Below are 23,191 nucleotides of genomic sequence, written 5' to 3'. Positions count from 1 at the left end.
AGGACACTGTTATCTGCATTAAAAACCTGTTTAGGCAGATACCCTTTCTCCTCAGTGATTTTCTTAATGATATCTTGGAACTCATCCACTGCCTCTTGGTCAGCAGAAGTTTCTTCTCCTGTTATCTTGACATTTTTAAAGCCAAACCTCTTTCTAAAATTACCAAGCCATCCTTTCCTGGCATTAACTTCTCCAGTTTTAGATGCTTCACCTTCCCTTGGCTTTAACTTCTCATATAATGACTTCATGTTAGTCTATAGCTGTGCCTTCCCTTTTATTTATTTATTTATTGTTATTATTTATTTTTGGCTGCGTTGGGTCTTTGTTGCTGCCCGCGGGCTTTCTCTAGTTGTGGCGAGCAGGGGCTACCCTTTGTTCTGGTGCACGGGCCTCTCACCGCAGTGGTCTCTCCTGCCGCGGAGCACGGGCTCCAGGCGTGCAGGCCTCAGCAGTTGTGGCGCGTGGGCTCAGTAGTTGTGGCTCGCGGGCTCCAGAGCACAGGCTCAGTAGTTGTGGCGCACGGGCTTGGTTGCTCCGCGGCATGTGGGATCTTCCCGGACCAGGGCACGAACCCGTGTCCCCTGCATTGACAGGCGGACTTCCAACCACTGCGCCACCAGGGGAGCGCAGGTGTGCCTTTCTTATAGCAATCTTACACCCACAAAAAAGCTGTATTTTTAACATGAGATAAAAAGATACTTCATAAAAAGTGCAAATTTTGTATGCCTGTTGACATAGCTGTAACAACGGCCTCGTGAATTTCCTTTTCTTTTTTTAAAAAGGTCCTTAAACTGGATTCATTTATCTTGAAATGGTGGGTAACCACAGCTGCAGATCTCAATCTATGGTACATATCAAGTAATTCAACTTTTTCTTATAGTGTCATGACTTTTCTCTGCCTCTTGGGAGCAGTTCCATTAACACTAGCGGTACTTCGTATGGGTTTACGGGGTTTACGGTTATTCATGGTTTATGCTATTGCACTAAACAAGATGAAAAACATGCGAGAACTGTGATCGATCACTTTTTACTGTGATATGCAGTTTACTGGACAAAAGAACTGCTCACATGGCGATAATGAGTGTCACATGGTTAAGAGGACAGTGGCTGCAGAATTGCTACATGTGCACCGTGGTTAATTTTGTGCAGTTATGATTTAAAACTGCATCTTTACCTTCATTTACATTTCTCTCGACTATGAATAGTGACGTGTACAGTCTGTGTTTGTGTGCATCGGTTTTGATAAATTTTAACTCTTTATAATAAATTTGTGTGTATTTTATGGTAGCAAATGATAAAATAGACTAGTATCTACATATATTTTATGCATTCATGACACCTAACTTTTTTCTTAATTTTTTTCTTTTTTTTTTGCTATTTCTATCTAGGGTGTGCAGTTCATCTGTGACTTTATTCAAATTGTCACAAAATTTTTTCCAATATATTTATTGAAAAATATCTACATATAGGTGGATCTCCAAAAATTTTTGCAGTATATTGACTGAAAAAGTCCACATATAAGTGGATCTGCTTAGTTCAAACCTGTGCTGTTTGGAGCACCTGTATCCATGGAAGAAATTATTATTCATAATAACCTTCTAAAACAATTAGTCCCCCTCTTAAAGACTTCTGTTCACCAATCCATTCAAACTTCTCTACTTTCAGTTATTAGGAACATTCAGTCATTTCTGGTTAGGGAAGATAAATGGCTGCCTTTCAGTTCAATAGTTTAAGAGCCCCAAATTAGTTTATCCAGTTTAACTAAACTCATTTATCAGCAACCATAAAATCTGTGGAGTTTGACACTTATTGTACATTTGCTAGTGTAAGTCATTCTAACTGGATAAAATACCTCTTTATGTGTTTCTATTTGCCCTGTGGGTGAGTTTTCCCCCTTTGGCCACTAAAGTTAAACCTTGAAGTCGACTGCCCTAGTGAAAACGAAAATAGCTATTTCTTTTAAATAAGAAGTCATTCTTCAACTTAGACTTTTTTGTTTTGGGTCTGGGGTGAGACAATAGTCGTAGATCCAAGCATTTAAAGGGGAAAAGGATTTTAAATCACAAAAGCTTCCTTTCCCAAAAACAAACCTTGATATTCTGAACACAGTTTTACTGTAAGCCACAGTGCAGAGACAAATAAAGATTTTATCAGCAAGGGGCATTCTTAGTAGGCAGAAAGCAGCAGAAGCCCTTAGAATAAGAAGAAGGAAAGAAAGAGAAAAGCAAAAGTGAACCAAAGTTTCTTCACTTTTTTTTTTCTGCTATCCTATCAAAACTGGGGGCGGACACTCGTATAACCCCGGGCAGATTAGAGGGAAGGTAAAAGCAGTGGTGGCTTTACCTAGTTCCACGTTTGAAAATCTAGAAAGGAACTGGAAAGCAGATGCTTTGGTAGCAACAGGAAGTGAACAACACCGTGGACAGGGCGGCTTGTAGCGCTGGGGCAGAGACGGCCCGGGGAAGTCCGTGCTGCCGCAGTTCTAGGTGGGCAGTACGCGTTCATACAGAGAGCTGGAATATTTGCAGCCACCTCAGTAAACAAAAGATGTCACAGTCATCAGTGATTGCAGCCACGCCTACAGTGAGCCCTGAGGGAACTCACAAGGGAAGAATACCTGCCATTTAGCAGCCATCAGGCTGCAGCCACCGTGAGCCCCCGAGGAAACTCACTCAGGATGTGAAAACACAGGATACGTACGGCCCCAGCGAGCTGAGATGCATCTCAAAGGAAGGATTTCCGTGAGCCCAGACGCTTGCACGTTCCCATATACAGATAAGCGCTAAATTCCTTAACTTGAGATGTCTGGTTTTCTTTAATTAACAATAATATTTTTATGCTTCTGACTACCTGCCCTTTGCCGCAAACCTCCTCTATATCCTAGCTCTTCGCCCACCGCCTCCTGAGAGCGGTTCTCCCAGGGTTACTTGAGATGCTGCCTCCCGGGCTTGAGGTCCTAAAACTTCCCCGCCGAATAAAAGAGAACCCTCAACTCTCAGGCTGTGAACATGTGTAGAGTCGACAATAGCTTTCTGGAGCGTTCTTGGTGATAAAGTTCCTGCAGTGTCCCCGGGCTTGGCAGGGACAAGAGCCCGCAGAGCAGACAGCGCAGGCTCAGGAGAAACCGGAAAACGTGGTGCAGATTCAGAGGGGCGACACAGCCAGTGAGGTGACATCAGCAGGGGTGGAGACTGCCGGGGCTGGGCCCTCACGCCTGGACCCTGCTGAGAACAGACCATGCATCCTACAACACGCGCAGAAGCTGATGGAACAGAGACCAGGCAAGACGGTTGCCTCTCACCTGGAGCTGGGCAGGCGTCAGCAGAGGACACGTGGCGACCAGTGCCATCTTCCGCTTCTCCTAGGTGTAGGCCTTGCCTAGGGAAGCAGGAGGGGCCCGAAAAAAAGCCCCCGTAGAGAGTCTGGACTTTCAATTGACTAAACAACGACAGGAGTCACCTACTCTTTGAAAATTTAAACGGTTTCTAGTTCTGCTCACTTGTTTTCCCTTATGAACAGGAATCCATACAGGAGATGGTTAAATCAGAGAAAGGAACTGAAGACAGCATTATTATTTTGCACATCTGAGCCTCATGGGAAAACATTCATTATTTTCAGGGACTTAGTTCTATAAAAAACTGGCTAAAACAAGTAAAAAACTCCAGTTGAAAAGATTGACCTCAATCTAGTAAGATAGCATATGAGACCTCAGTACTGAAATAGCATAAAGTATATTAATCATTCTACATCTTGGCCAGAAAAATTAACTAACCTTTTTTTCCCCCTGTAGACACTTCAAGTATTCGTTACAATTATTTCATACTTGGAAATATAGATACCATTTATATTTCACATTTTAGAATATAAAAGATGTATAGGAAAGCAATCCTTATTTGATAGTTTAATGTCATGGTATAAGTCTAGAAAAGGTTTAAAATCTATTTTTATTTGATAAATTAACTGTGTATTACTAGGCTGGTGGGGAATAAATTGACAATCTGACCGATCACCAATAACAGGAAATTAAAATTTTCCTTTAGAGCTTCTATTTTTTTTTTTTTTTGCGATACGCGGGCCTCTCACTGTTGTGGCCTCTCCCGTTGCGGAGCACAGGCTCCGGACGCGCAGGCCCAGCGGCCATGGCTCACGGGCCCAGCCGCTCCGCGGCATGTGGGATCCTCCCGGACCGGGGCACGAACCTGCGTCCCCTGCATCGGCAGGCGGACTCTCAACCACTGCGCCACCAGGGAAGCCCTAGAGCTTCTAAAACTGTACCCAATGTTGACATTTAATTTATGGCTTAGGCATATATCTGTCACTTAGTTATGGTTTGCTGGTCATATTAAAGTTTTCTGTATTGTCAGAAACTAACTATTAAGAAATCTGTGAAGTAAAAATGAAGATTATTAGATGTTCCTCATACCTGAAATTAAATGTCTTAGGAGAAATATTTTTGCTTATAATTTTGAACAAAAAATACTGAGATGGTTAAATATAACTTTTATTTTAAACAAGAACTTACAATTCATTGGTTGACAAGACAAGCTGACATGGAAGGTAATATAACTACTCTTTAAAATGAAATTACAGATTGGATTGACAATGACTTTATACAACTAACTGAATTTATCATATTATAACACGTTAAAATTATCTCCCATATATTAGGAACTGATATCCAAATCCAGAGCTCTTACACATAAATTAAATTCCGTAACATTATTATAACAAATATTTGTTATAACACAAATTATATAACACAAATTATAACAAAATTTGTTGATTATACATATATAGTTACTGTGAATATATTTTAGATGATCCCCGTACTTGTACTTTCCTTGGCAAACATTGAGAATTATGCCATATGAAGACAGCGTATAAGGGACCTTAAGTCAGCTTTGATCCCATTGTTAAGAAATCCATATAGAATTGGATTAAGACAGCAAGACATCATGCCTAGCAAGTGACAGATGCAATACACCAACTTGAAATGCCTGTTTGAGATCAGGCTGTCGTTAAAGTCGGTCACCACGTGGAAGAGGTGCAGGGGCATCCAGCTCACAGCAAACACTAGTATCAAGATGGTCAGTCTGTAGAACACACTCCGAGATCTTTTTTTTAATCTCATGATCGAACAGTTTACTCTCATCTCATGAACATCTGAGTTTTCTTCCGGTTTCACCTCAAAGCAAGTGGGGACCCCTGGTATAAACTTACGGGACGAAGGGGGCTGACTTTTCCCAGAGCCCGAGTGTTCTGGAAGCCTTCTTGAGCGGTTCTCTGGAGGAGGTCTCGCTGGAGCAGGCAGCACGCATGCCGTCTTCTTGCTGTACCTCCTTCTGTGCTTCCTGATGAATGAATAGCTCCATTTCCGGCTGCTGGAGCTCCTCACCTGAGGCCCACTCCTTTTGGAAGGATGGAGAGTTAAGTTGATCATCTCATTTTCTTCGAGTTGGTTTTCTTGGCTGGACAATCCACAGCTTATACTCCTGCAGACACTGGTATGACTTACAGTTAGACAAACTAAGGGCAGAATATACTGAACGAGCAATAAAGAGATAGTGAAAGCAATTCGGTATGCATCGGACGGCCATGACTCGACACATAAATACCTGCTGCTGAGCAACGCTGAGCCAAACGTCTCCTGAAGTTCCACGAGGCTGTGAAACACTGGGAGGGGAGAACACATCGCAAAGCCTAGAGTCCAGACAGTAGCGATCAGGAAATAGCCATGGTTTGCTGTTAAATGATTAGATACAGGATGTTTTATCATATGATACCTGACGATGGCGATTGATATTAAAATTAAAGTGGAAACCAGAACTGTCACACATTGAAGGAAAGGCATAATATGACACATGACCCGGCCAAACATCCACTGATCCAGCAAGACGGAAGTCAGCGTGAAAGGTGAGCAAAACAGCACAACCAAGATGTCGGAGAAGGCCAGATGCCCGATGAGGAAGTTGACTGTGGTCTTCTGACTTCGCTTCCTCATGAGAGCCATTAAAATAAGGAGATTCCCCATAAAACCAAGAAGACTTACAAATGTATAGAGTCCAATCAGAAAATACTGCAAGTCATCGACACTGCTTCTATAGTCATCCCAGACCGGGAAATCAGAATTCCGAGTGGCAGCAGTATTGTTCTCTGCAGCAAGTGTCTTGTTATAATAATCCTTGAGCTCTGAATCCATATTATTCTCCTGCTTGGAATAAAAAGACATTAGTTAGCAACTTGAAAAAAAATTCCATGACTATTATAAATTAATCCACTGAGAAGGAAACACTTTACCATTTGTTCCCATTACCTTATTCATTTACTAAACAGTTTAGGGAAGTCTTTAACTGGCAACAAGTACAGTGTAAATGTCAACCAATAACAATTACAGTACGTTTAAATCTATCATCACTTCTATGGTGCGTTGACTCGTGTTAAAATAGCAGAACTTTTTTTTTTTTTTAATTTATGTATAAATAATGTAAGGGACAGAAAAGACAAATGTGGATAAGAACTTCAAGATTATAATAGCTAATTAATATGGTTCTCCAGTCAAGGCACCTGATACATGTTGTAGTCATATAATCTTACCTTAAACATTCCTTCCTCTCTTACATCAATCAAGGTCGAACTTAAAAGTCACCTTCCCTAAAGTGTTCCTTCATCTAGTCAACTGGATGTGATCTCCTTTTGGAACGCCCATGTATTTCTGTGTATAGCTGTCTGATGCTACATGACACCATTTGCTTTGCCCCTAATAAGTCTTTTCACCTCAAGGAAATTAATAATGTAATATTAATACCACAATGATATTACTTTTATTTTTACTTTTTAAAAATTGCAGTATAATTGCTTTACAATGTTGTGTTAGTTTCTGCTGTACAGTGAAGTGAATCAGCTATATGTATACATATATCCCGTCCCTCTTGGACCTCCCTCCCACCCCCCACCCCATCCCACCCCTCTAGGTCACCACAGAGCACCGAGCTGAGCTCTCTGTGCTATGCATCAGGGAGCTGTACATTCCCACTAGCTATCTAGTTTACATATGGAAGTGTATTTATGTCAAACCTAATCTCCCAATTCATCCCATTCTCCCCTTCCCCCTCTGTGTCCACATGTCCGTTCTCTACCTCTGTGTTTCGATTCCTGCCCTGCAAATAGGTTCATCTGTACTATTTTTCAACATTCCACATATATGAGTTAATACACAATATTTGTTTTTCTCTTTCTGACTTACTTCACTCTGTATGACAGATACTGTGTCCATCCACATCTCTACAAATGATCCAATTTCATTTCTTTTTATGGATGAGCAATAGTCTATTGTATATATGTACCACATCTTCTTTATCCACTCATGGACACTTAGGGTGTTTCCATGTCCTGGCTATTGTAAATAGTGCTGCAATGAACATTGGGGTACATGTGTCTTTTTGAATTATGGTTTTTCTCAGGGAATATGCCCAGTAGTGGTATTGCTGGGTCATATGGTATTTCTATTGTTAATATTTTAAGCAACCTCCATACTGTTCTCTACAGTGGCTGTATCAATTTACATTCCCACCAACAGTACAAGAGGGTTCCCTTTTCTCCACACCCACTCCACCCTTTGTAGAGTTTTTGATGATGGCTATTCTAACCAGTGAGAGATCATACCTCATTGTAGTTTTGATCTGCATTTCTCTAATAATTAGTGATGCTGAGCATCTTTTCATGTGCCTCTTGGCCATCTATATATCTTCTTTGGTGAAATGTCTATTTAGGTCTTCTGCCCATTTTTTGATTGGGTTGTTTGTTCTTTTGATATTGAGCTGCATGAGCTGTTTGTATATTTTGGAGATTCATCCTTTGTCCATTGTTTCATTTGCAAATATTTTCTCCCATTCTGTGGGTTGTCTTTTCATCTTGTTTATGGTTTCCTTTGCTGAGCAAAAGTTTTTAAGTTTAATTAGGTCCTATTTGCTTATTTTTGTTTTTATTTTCATTACTCTAGGAGGTGGGTCATAAAAGATATTGCTGTGGTTTATGTCAAAGAGTGTTTTTCCTATGTTTTCCTCTAAGAGTTGTATAGTGTCCAGTCTTACATTTAAGTCTTTAATCCATTTTGAGCTTATTTTTGTGTATGGTGTTAGGTAGTGCTCTAATTTCATTCTTTTACATGTAGCTGTCCAGTTTTCCCAGCACCATTTATTGAAGCGGCTGTCTTTTCTCCATTGTATATTCTTGCCTTCTTTATCATAGATTAGGTGACCATAGGTGTGTGGGTTTATCTCTGGGCTTTCTATCCTGTACCATTGATCTATATTTTTGTTTTTGTGCCAGTACCACACTGTCTTCATTATTGTAGCTTTGTAGTATAATCTGAAGCTGGAGAGCCTGATTCCTCTATTTTCTGATTCCAGTATTTCTTTCTTAATACTGTTTTGCCTATTTGGGGTCTTTTGTGTTTCCATACAGATTGTAAAATTTTTTGTTCTAATTCTGTGAAAAATGCCACTGATAATTTGATAAGGATTGCACTGAACCTGTAGATTGCTTTGGGTAGTATAGTTGTTTTCACAATATTGATTCTTCCAATCCAGGAGCATGGTATATATCTCCATCTGTTTGTGTCATCTTTGATTTGTGTCAATAGTGTTTTATAGTTTTCTGAGTACAGGTCTTTTGCTTCCTTAAGTAGGTTTATTCCCAGGTATTTTATTCTTTTTGTTGCAGTGGTAAATGGGAGTGTTTCCTTAATTTCTCTTTTTGATCTTTCACTGTTAGTGTATAGGAATCCAAGAGATTTCTGTGTATTAATTTTGTATTCCTGCAACCTTACCAAATTCATTGATTAGTTCTAGTAGCTTTCTGGTGACGTCTTTAGGATCTTCTATGTATAGTATCATGTCATCGGCAAATAGTGACAGTTTTACTTCTTCTTTTCCAATTTGTACTCCTTTTATTTCTTTTTCTTCCCTGATTGCTGTTGCTAAGACTTCCAAAAGTATGTTGAATAATAGTGGCAAGAGTGGAAATACTTGACTTGTTCCTGATCTTAGAGGAAAGCCTTTCAGTTTTTCATCATTGAGAATGATGTTTGTTGTGGGTTTGTCATTTATGGTTTTTATTATGTTGAGGTAGGGTCCCTCTATGCCCACTTTCTGGAGAGTTTTTATCATAAATGTTTGTTGAATGTTGTCAAAAGCTTTTTCTGCATCTATTGAGATGACCATATGGTTTTTATTCTTTGTTTATATGGTGTATCACATTGATTGATTTATATATATTGAAGAATCCTTGCATCCCTGGGATTAATCCCACTTGATCATGATGTATGATCCTTTTAATGTGTTGTTAGATTCTGTTTGCTAGTATCTTGTTGAGGAAGTTTGCTTCGATGTTCATCAGTGATATTGGCCTGTAATTTTCTTTTTTTGTGATATCTTTGTCTGGTTTTGGTAGCGGGGTGATGGTGGCCTTGTAGAACGAGTTTGAGAGTGTTCCTCTCTCTGCAATTTTTTGGAAGAGTTTGAGTAGGTTAGGTGTTATCTCTTCTCTAAATGTTTGATAGAATTTGCCTGTGAAGCTATCTGGTCCTGGACTTTTGTTTGTTGATTTTTAATTACAGTTTCATTTTCATTACTTGTGATCAGTCTGTTTGTATTTTCTAATTCTTCCTGGTTCAGTCTTGGAAAGTTGTACCTTTCCAAGAATTTGTCCATTTCTTCCAGACTGTCCATTTTATTGGCATATAGTTGCTTGTAGTAGCTCTTATGACCCTTTGTATTTCTGTGGTGTCAGTTGTAATTTATCTTTTTTCATTTCCAATTTTATTAATTTGACTCCTCTCTCTTCTTTTCATGATGAGTCTGGCTAAAAGTTTATCAATTATGGTTATCTTCTCGAAGAACCAGCTTTTAGTTTTATTGATCTTTGCTATTGTCTCTTCATTTCTATTTCAATTATTTTTGCTCTGATCTTTATGATTTCTTTCCTTCTACTAATTTTGGGTTTTTCCTTGTCTCTTGTAACAGTCTTTATCTTAAAGTCTATTTTATCTCATATGAGTATTGCTACTCCAGCTTTCTTGTGATTTCCATTTACATGGAATATCTTTTACCATCCCCTCACTTTCAGTCTGTATGTGTCCCTAGGTCTGAAGTGGGTCTCTTGTAGGCAGCATATATATGGGTCTTGTTTTTGTACCCTTTCAGCCAGTCTATGTCTTTTGGTTGGAGCATTAAACATTCTACATTGAAGATGATTTTTTTTTGGGGGGGGGGGTATGCGGGCCTCTCACTGCTGTGGCCTCTCCCGTTGAAGAGCACAGGCTCTGGACGTGCAGGCTCAGTGGTCATGGCTCACAGGCCCAGCTGCTCTGTGGCATGTGGTATCTTCCCAGACTGGGCCACAAACCCATGTCCCCTGCATCAGCAGGCAGACTCCCAACCACTGTGCCACCAGGGAAGCCCGAAGATGATTATTGATATGTATGTTCCCATTACCGTTTTCTTAATTGATTTGTGTTTGTTTTTGTGGGTCTTTTTCTTCTCTTGTGTTTCCCATGTAGAGAAATTCCTTTAGCATTTGTTATAAAGCTGGTTTGGTGGTGCTGAATTCTCTTAGCTTTTGCTTGTCTGTAAAGCTTTTGATTTCTCCATCAAATCTGAATGAGATTCATGCTGGTAGAGTGATCTTGGTTGTAGATTTTTCCCTTTCATTGCTTTAAATATATCCTGCCACTCCCTTCTGGCCTGCAGAGTTTTTGCTGAAAAATAAGCTGATAACCTTATGGGGATTCCCTTGTATGTTATTTGTTGCTTTTCCCTTGGTGCTTTTTTATATATTTTCTTTGAATTTAATTTTTGTTAGTTTGATTAATATGCGTCTTGGTGTGTTTCTTCTAGGGTTTATCCTGTATGGCACTCTCTGCACTTCTTGGACTTGGGTGGCAATTTCCTTTCCCATGTTAGGGAAGTTTTGACTATAATCTATTCAAATATTTTCTCAGACCCTTTCTGTTTCTCTTCTTCTTCTGGGACCCTTATAATTTGAATGTTGGTGCATTTAATGTTGTCCCAGAGGTCTCTGAGATTGTCTTCAATTCTTTCCATTCTTTTTTCTTTATTCCATTCCTCAGCAGTTATTTCCACCATTCTACCTTGCAGCTCACTTATTTGCCTTCTCCCTCAGTTATTCTACTATTGATTCCTTCTAGTGTATTTTTCATTACAGTTACTGTGTTGCTCATCACTGTTTGTTTGTTCTTTAGTTCTTCTAGGTCCTTGTCAAAATTTCTTGTATTTTCTCAATGCGTGCCTCCATTCTATTTCCAAGATTTTGTATCATTTTTACTATCATTACTCTGAACTCTTTTTCAGGTAGTTTGCCTATTTCCTCTTCATTTATTTTTTCTTGTAGGTTTTTACCTTGCTCGTTTGTCTGTAACATATTTTTTTGTCTTTTCTTTGATGGGTAGGGCTGTATACCTGTCTTACTGGTTGTTTGGCCTGAGGCACGCAGCACTAGAATTTGGAAGCAGTTGGTCAGAGCCAGGTTGGTGCCGATATGAGGACCTCTGGGAGACCTCAGTCTGATTAATATTCCCTGGGATCTGAGGTTCTCTAGTAGTCCAGCAGTTTGAACTCAGTGCTCTCACCACAGGAATTCAGGCCCGATCCTCGGCCTGGGAACCAAGCTACCACAAGCCAGGCAGCACAGCAAAAGAAAAGAAAAAAACAAAAAAAGCAGTACAATAACAAAGAATAAAAAATAAAATAAAATTAGAAAAATTAAAAATATATTAGGAAAAATAAAAATATAAGTGAAACAACTACACCAAGGTAAAACAGAACCACAACAGAAAAAAAAAAAAAAAAAAAAGGTGGTGGGAACAAGCCCAAAGGCTCAGAACAGTAACAAATTCTAAAGAGTAAAATAAAATTAGAAAAATTAAAAACTTATCAGAAAAAATAAAAATATAAACAAATTAACAACAAGGTAAAACAGAACCACAACCTAAAAAAAAAAAAAATAAGGCCAGAAAAAGCTTGGGCTGTGGGGGGTGGAGCTTAGGCAGGAGCGGCGTTTAGGGCGGGGGTCAGGGCCCAGGCTCAGGACCTCCGCTGCTGGGAAATGTGTGCCTTGGAGTGCGGAGTTCCGAGGTAAGGCCCTGGGCGGGGGGGGGGGGGGGGGGGGGGGGGGGCGGTGCGGGGGCAGAGCTTAGGCTCAGCGTGAAGGGAGGGAGCCTCCGAGGGCAGAGGTTTAGTCCTGGGACCTCAGCAGGCTTTCCAGGGCCCAGGTGGGCAGGGGAAGCACTGGCCGCACTCACTTCTGTTCCTCCGCTCTTCCGAGGGTTTCCCCCATCGCCGTTCATCCCCCGACTGTGGGTGGGCGCTTCCGGGCATGGGAACCCTGTCCCTCCCCCAGCCGCCCCTCAAGGGTGACGGTCCCATCCTGCCTCAAGTTCTCCTCCCCCCTCCCTCCCCACCTCATCCTACCCAGTCGCTCGGGGGTTCCTCCTGTCCCCTTAGGTGTCCGTGGTCCCCCACCAGGGCCTGATAGGTGCCCTAGTTGAGCGGAGACATGAACTCCGCATCCTCCCAGTACACCCTCTTGACTCTGCTGATATTACTTATTTACTGTTACATATTAGAGATTTGACAGTTTTGCCTAATGAAGTACACAACTGCCTATAATATATCAAGAAGAGGCAAAAGGAATGCTTTCTCCCCTTTAAAAAAGCAAGCACTTCCATTTTTTAAAACAAGAATATCCTACAGCATACTCAGGACAGCAACAGTTTGTTAATTCTGATGAGTATACGTTGTTATAGAGATCCTGATAGCTTAAAAAGGCATTTTCACTACATATTAGTGTAGGTTTATCAACCTGTTTCTAGATCTATAGTTGGGTAATTATACTTAAAACTATAAAAATACATATATATTTAAATTAATAGTAAACCTTATTACTTTCCATTTATAAGGGAAGTATAGGTCCTGGTCCAATAAATTTCCAAGTAGAAAATGTTACTGTGTACACACATTCATCATAAATAACTTTAAGTTTATATATAGCAATTTTCAAATAGGATGATATAAGCATTTTTGTGCTATAAGAAAATTTAAAAGTGTAAGTTTTTTACAACTTCTATAACCGATTTTATATTGATTGAATTTCTGAAAGCTAAGTATCAATACATCCCTTTAAAGATAAATGACTTCAAAAGCTCAGGATCTTACTCATTTATTCTTAGGCTCTAACCAACAATTTACACTGATGTTGCCTCAATTTTAAAAAGAAAACTGGTACAAAGTGACTCACCAGGGTTCCTGATCCATAACACTCATCATATTCCCAGTCAGTGGCCTTCCTGCTGCTCCCCTGGACAGCTCAGTGAGCTCCTAATCAGGGAAGCCCAGACTGGCTTTCTTGTCTCATTTCCTGAGATCCGATGATCCCCTGGCTCCATCTCGCTTGTTCATAATCCTCTTTACACTCATGATCTGTACAAGCTGTTTGTTACCATGATCCTTGTATACATATATATATATATATCTTATTCTTCTTTGGACTCACTTTTTGGAAACAATCCTCTTTTGTTATACATCAGTAGTTACTGACTGCCTCCCCTACAACCAAGGCAAGGACAAGAGAGAAACTGGGCAGTTGATTCTATAATGGTTTTGTGCTTTCTTTGAGTTTCTTGACATGTAACTATAGGATGACATTCCCGAGAGTAAAATATTACTGTTCCAAATTTGAAGTAAGAGGATATGCAGCACAATTGGTGGTAACAGAAAGAATGTGGTTTTGAGTCTAAAACTCAGTGCCTCCAATGCATGGTCAGTTATCTCTGCTAGACTCTAATGGAGAGAAGGAAAAATGTTTTAATTATGTTCACAATTTTAATGATGCTTAGTAGAGTATGTTGCACATAGTGGATGCTAAGTAAATATCTGTTACTTAATAATTTTAGAAAAGTACTTTAATTTTTCCAGCTTTAAAATAACAGAAATGAATCATCCTGGGAATATGGGCAAATTCAGGGTAAAGTATAACTATATGTGTATATAAGAATATATGTGTATATATATATATGTGTGTGTGTGTGTATGTCTGTACATATATACATATATTAGAACCATTGAAAGTAGACAAGGTTTCAGATGGTCCCAAAATGAAATGAAGAGTGCCTACATAAACAATTGTGATGATTTACCACTTTATAATTTTAAATTACAAGCAGGCCTCATTTTATAGTTCTTCACTTTATTTCACTTATTGTGGTTTTTACCAATTGAAGGTTTGGGGCAATCCTGTGTAGAGCAAGTATATCAGCACCATTTTTCTAACAGCATTTGCTCACTTCGTGTCTCTGTGTCACACTTCAGTAATTCTCTCGATATTTCGAATTTTTCATTAATATTTTCTTTGTTACGTTGATATGTGATCAGTGATCTCTGATGTACTATTGTAATAGTTTGGGGCACTACAAACTTCCCCACGTAAGATGACAACTTAACCCGTAAACGTTGTGTGTGTTCTGACTGCTCCACTGACTGGCCGTGCCCCCATCTCTCTGCCTCTCCTTGGGCCTCCCTGTTCCCTGAGGCACAGCAATATTGCAATTAGGCCAGCTGTTAATCCTACAATGGCCTCTAAGTGTTCAAATGAAAGGAAGAGTTTCACGTCTCTCACTTTAAATCAGAAGCTAGAAATGATTTAGCTCAGTAAGCAAGGCACGTCAGAAGCCGAGATAGGCTGAAAGCTAAGCCTCTTGCACCAAACAGTTAGCCAAGTTGTGAATGCAAAGGAACAGTTCTTGAAGGAAATTAAAAGTGCTACTCCAGTGAATACATGAGTGATAAGAAAGAGCAACAGCCTTATTGCTGATACGGAGGAAGGTTTAGTGGTCTGGATAAAAGATCAAACCAGTGACAACATTCCCTTAAGCCAAAGCCGCATCCAGAGCCAGACCCCAACTCTCTTCAATTCTGTAAAGTCTGAGAAAGGTGAGGAAACTGTAGAAGAAAAGTCTGAAGCCAGCAGAGGTTCATGAGATTTAAGGAAAGAAGCCGTTTCCATAACAGAAAAGTTCAAGGAGAAGCAGCAAGTGCTGATATACAAGCTACATTAAGTTACCCAGAAGCTCTAGCTAAGGTATTTCTGAAGGTGGATACACAAAAGAACAAAAGAAAAGATTTTCAATATAGACTAAACAGTCTTATATTGGAAGATGCCACCTAGGACTTTCATAGCTAGAGAGGAGAAGTCGATACCTGGCTTCAAAGCTTCAAAGGACAGGCCGACCCTCTTGTTAGGGGCTAATGCAGCCAGTGACTTTACGTTGAGCCAAAGCTCATTTACTATTCTGAAAATCCTAGGGCCTTTAAGAATTATGCTCAATCTACTCTACCTGTGCTCTATATATAGAACAACAAAGCTTGGATAACAGCACAACTATTGACAATAGGGTTTACTGAATATTTTAAGCCCACTGTTGAGACCTACTGCTCAGAAAAAAGGATTCCTTTCAAAGTAGTACTGCTCGTTGACAATGCACCTGGTCAACCAAGAGCTCTGACGAAGGTGTAAGAGATTAATGTTGTTTTCTTGCTCACTAACACAACATCCATTCTGCAGCCCATAGATCAAGGAGTAAATTCGACTTTCAAGTCTTATTATTTAAGAAACACCATTTTTGTAAGGCTTGAGCTGCCATAGACAGTGATTCCTCTGATGGATTTGGGCAAAGTCAATTGAAAAACTTCTGGAAAGGATTCACCATTCTAGATGCCATTTAGAATATTTGTGATTCATGAGAACAGGTCAACATATCAACATGACCACGGGTTTGGAAGAAGTTGATTTCAACCATCATGGATGACTTTGAGGGCTCAAGACTTCTGTGGAGGAAGGAACTGCAGATGTGGTGGAAACAGCAAGAGAACTAGAATTAGAAGTGGAGCCTGAAGATGGGACTGAATTGCTGTAATCTCATGATAAAACTTTAACGGGTGAGGAGTTGCTTCTTATGGATGAACTTAGAAAGTGGTTTCTTGAGATGGAATCTTCTCAAGAAGATCCATCTTGAGATGTTAGAAATGCTGTGAAGATTGCTGAAATGACAACAGAAGTTTAAGGAAAGGAAAAAAAGCACACAGGATTTCTTTCCTTCAACTAAGCCCTTCACGTCCTTTTTTCCTGAAAAGTACAATAAGGAAGCTTATAATGGAAATGTAAAATCTCTTTAATAATGATCTGTTTTGCAGCAAGTGTCATAATGAACGTTGTACAATTTTATGCAACATAAATATTTTATACATAATAAAAAATAATGTTAAATGTGAACTTCATCTCAGCTCACTAGAGAAATTATGAAATAGAGAATGTTTTTAAAAGGAAATATTACTTTAGGAGAAATCTGATATTGACTGTGTGAAACCTTTGTGGTGCCTAATTACAAGATTTCGTTTTTCTCTTTGATATCTAGTTTTAACCCCTCTACCCTCAGAATTCCTAGGCTGAAACACCAAACTTTAATCCTCAGAGTAAAAGTGAAAAAAAAAAAATTCCTGGTTAAACTGTGGTGACTGTTTTTTAAAAGGCAATGTTTTGTAAAGACATTATAATTTTGTTATATTGTAATTGTTTATAAAAATTGATCTATATGTAACGCCAAGAGAAATGAAATCTCGTGAATAGACTTTAGGTATTGTTGAATAGATAGTTCTTAAAAAAGAACTGCGTGAACTCAGAGGACAGTGAAGGACTGAGCGTATACATTTAAGTAAGGTCCCTTTGTTCGGCTCGTTACCTGCCTTATGTACATGCACATCTTTCATCTCAAAAAAGATGCCAATCACACAAAAGAATAAAATCCATGTAATTTTTTTTTCCCTCCAGCAATGATAACATATCAACTATTGCCTACTTTGCTGTGATCCTGGAACAATGGCGAGATTCCACGTTCTAAAATATTCCCACGATTTATTTTTAAAGCCAGAATCTGGCAAAATTTAAATCGGAAAGAAATACTGCTCCGCTCAGCTGATAAACACGCAGGCACAGCCACCCTCTCTTCCCATTTCTAACAGTAGTTTCTCTTCCCTTGAGAAATCTGAAATTTAAAATTTCATTCGGGCTGCAAATTCCGCTGAGAGCGCCTTAGGCATTTCCACGGTCTGTCATAAAGTCTCCGGGCTTCGATCCAACGCGGTGGTTCGGTCCCTTTAAAAAAAAGGTAACCGAAAGGTCCGCAAGCTCGGGGATGAATCCCCGGGGTCGGAAGTCGAGGCGCAGGGATGTGTCCCCGGAGCGCAGACCGGGGCGCGCCGCCTCGGGGTCCCGGGCATCAGCGGGAGGCGGGGCAGGTGCTCGACGCCCCGGGACCCCAGCCCCGGACGCCTCCGGGCCGCCGCGGGCTCGCCCTCCCCGGAGGCGGCGTCCTCCCCGCCCCGGCTCCGGCGGGACCCCCGACACTCTCCTCCGGCTCAGCTCCGCGCGCCCACCCGGGGGTCTCCTGCGCCGCACGGGAGCCCCGCCGGGTCCCTCCGCTCTCCCTCCGCGCCCCGAAGTCGCCCGGACCCCCGCTTCCAGCCCCGGCCCTCCCCGTACCTCGGGGCGCCCCGGCTCCCGGGATCGCGGCCGCTCCTGCGCCCGGTGGCGGCGGGGACGGGGGCAGGGGGCGCCCGGGCACACGACTGCTCCCCGAGCCCGCCCAGGGCGCCCCCTACCTTCGCGTGGGCCGGGGAGAGGCGGCAGCCCCCGGCTCCCCGTCTCCCGGGCCGGGCCCGCCGAGGCCGCGCAGGGAAGTCGGGGTCCGCGGCCGGCGTGGGCGCCCGGGGAACGCCGCAAGGCCCACGTTTTCTCTTTGTTCGAAAAATAATCATAAAAACCAAACCGAGGCAGCGCGCTGGTCTTTCTCGCACCTTCCGGAGGGCGGCGGGGAGGCGTCTGGGCGGGGGTCGGCCTGACCTGCGGGGACGCGGGGACGCGGGGTGGCGGAGGCGCTCGGGCGCAGTAGGCACGGGGTTCCTGCGGGCGCCGCGGGGACCGGGCGTGGGCGCGGGGCCCGGGAGGCTGGAGCGAACCCACGCTTCCCAGGCTGCGCGTGGCAGCTAAAGCGGGCTGGCATGAAAAGAGTTGTCGTAGGTGAAAAAGTCCCAAGCAGAGAGAACTTGTCCTCTTTTTCTGCTCAACGTGATTTCCACCCCCAGGGCGTCCAGATCTGTATCGCGCTGGTTTGCCTTATTTTTAGTTATTAGTTGTCAGGTGCTTAATGCCTTTCTGCGTGTGTGTGTGTGTGTGTTTGCGCGCGCGCGCGTGAGAGAGGGAGGCAGGGAGAGAGAAAAAAAAAGAAGAGAGAAGAGGCAAGAGAGATTGGGATGAAACCGTGTACAAGCCCCTGGGTCCCTGTCTTTTGAAGTAAAAGGCTTTTGCTTTCGTCTCTGGAGCCTCCCCTGAGTCTCTAAAGGCTGCTCCAGAGTTAATGATTGGGAACGTGCACACGCAGAAACGAAGAACAGCTGTTGGGTGGAGAAACTGGTGACCATTTAGACCATAAACCAGCCACAGCAAAATCACCGAACTCCCCGTTCCCTGAAAGATACAGATAAAGGCCCCGCACACATTCCTCAGTTGCTTTTACGGGAAGCAGAGCCCCAGATGGAAACTGCTGAGCACAGTCCCTTAGACTCCAGACCGGTTGAAACCAGACGGTTGATGGTGCTTGAAACTTCGCCTGGATGCCAACCTGTCCAAGAACTGTGCAGGAGCTGAGCGTACCCCCTGCCGCCCCCCCGCTTCACGCTGCCGTTACATCCCCTCCCCTGACAGCCATCGGGGAGCTGGGGTCTCCTGAGCTCGAGCTACCTGTTCCCCTTGCTTGGCGCCTGCAGTGAAGGCTGGTTTCCTTCACCACAACCCAGTGTCAGTAGATTGGCTTTACTTCCCCGGGGGGCAAGGGAACCCAAGTTTGTTTGTGTAACAGGGAGAGGTCCATGTGTCGTTGACTACAGCCGAGACTGAGAAGGGGTGTGTCTATCGGACACTTTCAAACTAAAGACGGCTGTGTGATAGTCACAGCATCGCATATGTGTGGGTATGAGTGCAATTCTGTAGGACTAGCCCCCTCTAAGCTGCAGAGGACTGTATCCCTTGGGAGTGATACTACTTGTAAATCTAAATTCTGGGGGCAGTAAATGCTAGCCGTTACCCCAGAAGCCAGAGAAAAATGTCCTATGGCCCTTTTCTGCTGAATTTTAGCATTTGCTACTCGGGGGACCTGTAGAGATTGTTGTTGCCTCAGCCAGAGTCATCCAAGAGCTTTAAATACCCAAGTATATAAACCGCCTATTCCATTCATCGCTGTTTTAGCACAATAGGCATTCTGAGAAGGCCCAGGGGATTCTGCCGTGGCTGAGGGGCAAGATGGAAGTGTCAAGAAGCAGTGCCTGGGGAGAGAAGAAAGCTTGGTTCTTAGACTTTCTTAACTCCAGCATCTGTACAGTGAAGCACCACACCTACCACATACATTTCTACCCTCCCATACCCCGTACAGTTACAATACACGCCTACTTCTAGGACATATTGGCTTTAAAACAACTTCCAAATGAACCCCATTGTGACTGTGGTTTGGGAGGGGGAAATTTCCCCCTGTCCCCTCCCGGAGTTCTTGTGGCTGGACTAATGATAAAATAGACACAAGACAGATTAACAGGAGAAAGATAAACACATTTTAATTCATATGCATGGAGGTCTCATAGAAATGAGACCTAAGAAGTGGCCAAAGCAGGCAGCTTTTACAGTTTTTAGGCAAAGAAACAATAAATTTGTGAGCAATTGACAGGACAAGGGAATTTAGGCTTTGGGTGCTTAATTAGCAAGGAATCTCAACAGAGTTTGGGCTTGGGGTAGTGAAGAAGTAACACGCTTTGTTTATACAGGCTTCTCGGCCAAATTCCGGATCTCTGGCAGTGAGGGAGTCCTTCCACCTCCAGATGCACGGACAGCCCCTTTCACGTGGGATATTTCTTTGCTGCCTTCAGAGAGACAGAAAGGAGGGTCAGAGTGTCCCTGTTGCACTGGTCATTTCTTAAGTAACTTTAATGCAAAGTAACCAATATGCCATCATGGCATATTTTGGGGTGGCCCACCCTGAGCCCTAACAGTAGCTTCCAAAAACAAATACAACTAGGCTATGCTACAGGCTTTTGTATATGAAAAATACAAGATGAACTGTATTTTTTTCTTTTCCGCCAATTTGGGGTTTTTCTTTCGATGATATGCATTTCGGTTTGAAGTAACTATCATTATTAGAGTAAAAATAAAAGGCCACCATGTTATTGAGATGAAGATTTTGGTTAACCCGCCATTTCTCTTCTCACCACACACACAACCATGCAAGCCTCAAAAGGGGAGTCAGAATTTCTTCTTTAAATACGCGCTTGCTACACATGGACTGAACACATTGTCAGGATTTTTTTTTTTTGAAAAAATTGTCAAGTTGAAAAATTCTAACAATATGGTACATAAAGAAGAAAATATGAAGATAACAGTGCTTTTATCTTCAAATTTCCCAGGAGAGATTCAAGACTCATCATCACTCTTTATAGAACATAATAATTTCGTTTCTATTTGATGGAGTGACATTCAAAGAGAGGAAGTACCACCACGGGAACAAAAATAGTAGTGTCCACCTCTGCTCTATTTATTTTTCCCTCTCACTATTTGCAAAATGCTCATTTGGGAAATTAAGTTGGGTTTTATGTGTGTTACAAAATTAAACTGGCTATTTTCCAGTTCCCATAGTTCTTTATCAGTTATGGAAGGAAGCATATCTGTAAAGGTAAGACTTAAAATCTCTCGGTAACTCCTAAGACAAATTATTGAATAATAAAACACTCTGCAGACAATGCCTAGGGTAACATTTCTCTGAGAAATGTCTGTTGTTTTTGTCAAAGTTATTGCTTCATTTTAATAACAGCTACCATTTGTGGAGGCCAGTTACTAAAGTGCTTTGATGTAATCTCAAATGATATGTGATCTCGAATATTAGTTATAGTGGGAGTGAATAAACTAAAGAAAATATTATTTTAGTTGGTGCATTCTTTTCCTCTGAAGATTTTTGTTATATTCACGAAGAGTAAACATTTCTTTGTCCACTGTTTCTACCATGATCAATTTAAATCTTTAATTCTTAAAAGGTATGGAAAGGGCCATCTCTGTGTGTTACAAATATTTTTATGATGCTCATTGCTGCATTGATTTCTTTGGAATCATAATAATTTGTTATATAATCAATATTCAGGACTTAAAACAAGGAACTAACTTATACTTGTGAAATACAAGCAATTTTTTAAGTAGCAGAAGATATTTTATTTTATTTTATTTTTTTTTTTAATATTTATTTATTTATTTATTTGGCTGCGCCGGGTCTTAGTTGTGGCAGGTGGGATCTAGTTCCCTGACCAGAGGTCGAACCCAGGCCCCCTGCATTGGAGCACCGAGTCTTAACCACTGGACCACCAGGGAAGTCCCAACAGAAGATATTTTAAAAAAATAAGTTAACCGAAAGTATTTGCCTGCATAGAGTCATTTTTTCCAGGGAATTCAATCATAATTTTGAAGTGCTAAGGGAGAACTATAAACATTTCATTGCCTTCTTCTGACCGACACTGTGGTACTTAAGCAAAACTTTATCTTTCTCTTTGATGCCCTAATGATTAAAGAGTTCACTATGAAGCAGTGACTGATTCCAGTTCTTCTTCTAAAGTAATTTTTTTCACGTTAAAAAATATACACACTTATGTGTGATACCCACGTATATAGTTATATAATCACATATCACATACGTATTTGTGTAATGGTCGTTTGTCAAAACACCTGGATTGCAGCCAGGTTTTATCCCAAATTAATGGTGTGGCTTTAGACAAAGCACTTGATCTTTTTAGTCCTTACTTTCTTTGTCTGTAAAACAAAATATTTTGACTAGCAGATCTGGAGCCCCCTTTTAGCTCTGAAAAACCTATGACTTTATGCCATTAACAAGCACATATTACAGATATATGGATAGAAAAATAACTTTTTTGGATCTTCGGAAAAATTTGATGGTGATAAACATTGTTTGTTTTCCCTCCATATTAGGGGGAGAAAAAAGAAGAAAGAAATATTGTTGATAAAGCTCCCACTATTAGTGTACATTCTCTTCCCTGCAGCTAGTAGTAACTATATAATGATATTTAATTCATTCTTTTTAAAAGTTGTGGGTGTCTTAAAGCAAATCATTCTATATCTAATTACATTATTTAAAATTTTTATTACAAAATATATAAGGGAAGAGAACATTGATTCCTTTGGAGACACAATATTCTATCATACAAATTCATACATAGGTCATATGTTCTTCCCTTCTGTAGGTTAAAACTCCACACAAAAAGTGTTGTTGGGCTTCCCTGGTGGCGCAGCGGTTGAGAGTCCGCCTGCCGATGCAGGGGACGCGGGTTCGTGCCCCGGTCCGGGAAGATCCCACATGGGCCCGTGGGCCATGGCCGCTGAGCCTGCGCGTCCGGAGCCCGTGCTCCGCAACGGGAGAGGCCACGGCAGTGAGAGGCCCGCGTACCGCAAAAAAAGAAAAAAAAGAAAGTGTTGTTGATAAATATCACCTCAATCGCATCTTAAGATAAATTTCCATTGCTTAGCTAATTTTTCAAGGTTAAAAAGTTAAATCTAGTTATAAAGCTAAATATAGCTTTGTTATATTTAAGTGGAAACAAAAGGGAAACAGTTTATTTATTTTTGGTATGTCAGTTTGTTTTTAATAGTCTTTAAAAAGGATGTTTAGAGAACTGTTCAAAGCATAAGTTCAGAATCAAAAGCGGATATGGTTGAATAATATGCTCTTTAAAACTGCATCTGTTACCATATTCTTACTCTTATGCTCATAGGTAATTCAGCTTTTAAAAGTATGTTATTCAGCAGGTAGAAAAATATATGAGACATATTCTCTACTAGACATTGCATGCATTTTCAAAGGCAGTGAGGTCCATTACTCAAGCTTACACTGAATGGGGAAAGCAGAATTCAACACATAACAAAATCCAAAAATATAAGAATCAAGAGGAGTATAATAGTAATATGTATAAATATATACATGTGTTATGCATATGTATAAAAATAACAATAATCCATCATTGCT

At 41.2% G+C, this 23,191-nt stretch overlaps 1 protein-coding gene across 4 annotated transcripts; it reads right to left on the bottom strand.

The window, feature by feature from the left end:
- Positions 1-4,483: 4,483 nt before the first annotated feature.
- On the bottom strand, positions 4,484-18,302 carry NPY5R (neuropeptide Y receptor Y5). 4 transcript variants are annotated; one of them, XM_067036889.1, is made up of 2 exons: positions 17,925-18,302; positions 4,484-6,208 (listed from the first exon to the last, which is right to left on the bottom strand). In XM_067036889.1, the coding sequence occupies exon 2, from the start codon at positions 6,197-6,199 to the stop codon at positions 4,859-4,861; it is 1,341 nt and encodes a 446-aa protein (XP_066892990.1). In that variant the 5' UTR covers positions 6,200-6,208; positions 17,925-18,302; the 3' UTR covers positions 4,484-4,858. The 4 variants fall into 4 exon arrangements, with proteins under 4 accessions (XP_066892990.1, XP_058922510.2, XP_066892991.1 ...); XM_059066527.2 differs by having other exon boundaries at positions 4,490-6,208; positions 17,897-18,296; XM_067036890.1 differs by having other exon boundaries at positions 4,490-6,208; positions 17,971-18,025.
- Between the last annotated feature and the right edge of the window lie 4,889 nt (positions 18,303-23,191).

Source organism: Kogia breviceps, chromosome 6, assembly GCF_026419965.1.
Source record: "Kogia breviceps isolate mKogBre1 chromosome 6, mKogBre1 haplotype 1, whole genome shotgun sequence".
Taxonomy (NCBI): domain Eukaryota; kingdom Metazoa; phylum Chordata; class Mammalia; order Artiodactyla; family Physeteridae; genus Kogia; species Kogia breviceps.
This window is presented reverse-complemented; position numbering and strand designations above follow the sequence as displayed.

What these genes read in the sequence shown, in the direction of transcription:
- NPY5R (XM_059066527.2), bottom strand. Translation starts at nt 18,130, where the DNA reads ATGCCAGCCCGCTTTAGCTGCCACGCGCAGCCTGGGAAGCGTGGGTTC. An exon ending in AAGACCAGCGCGCTGCCTCG is followed by an intron (nt 6,209 to 17,896) that starts GTTTGGTTTTTA and finishes TATTCCAAGCAG; the next exon opens with GAGAATAATATGGATTCAGA.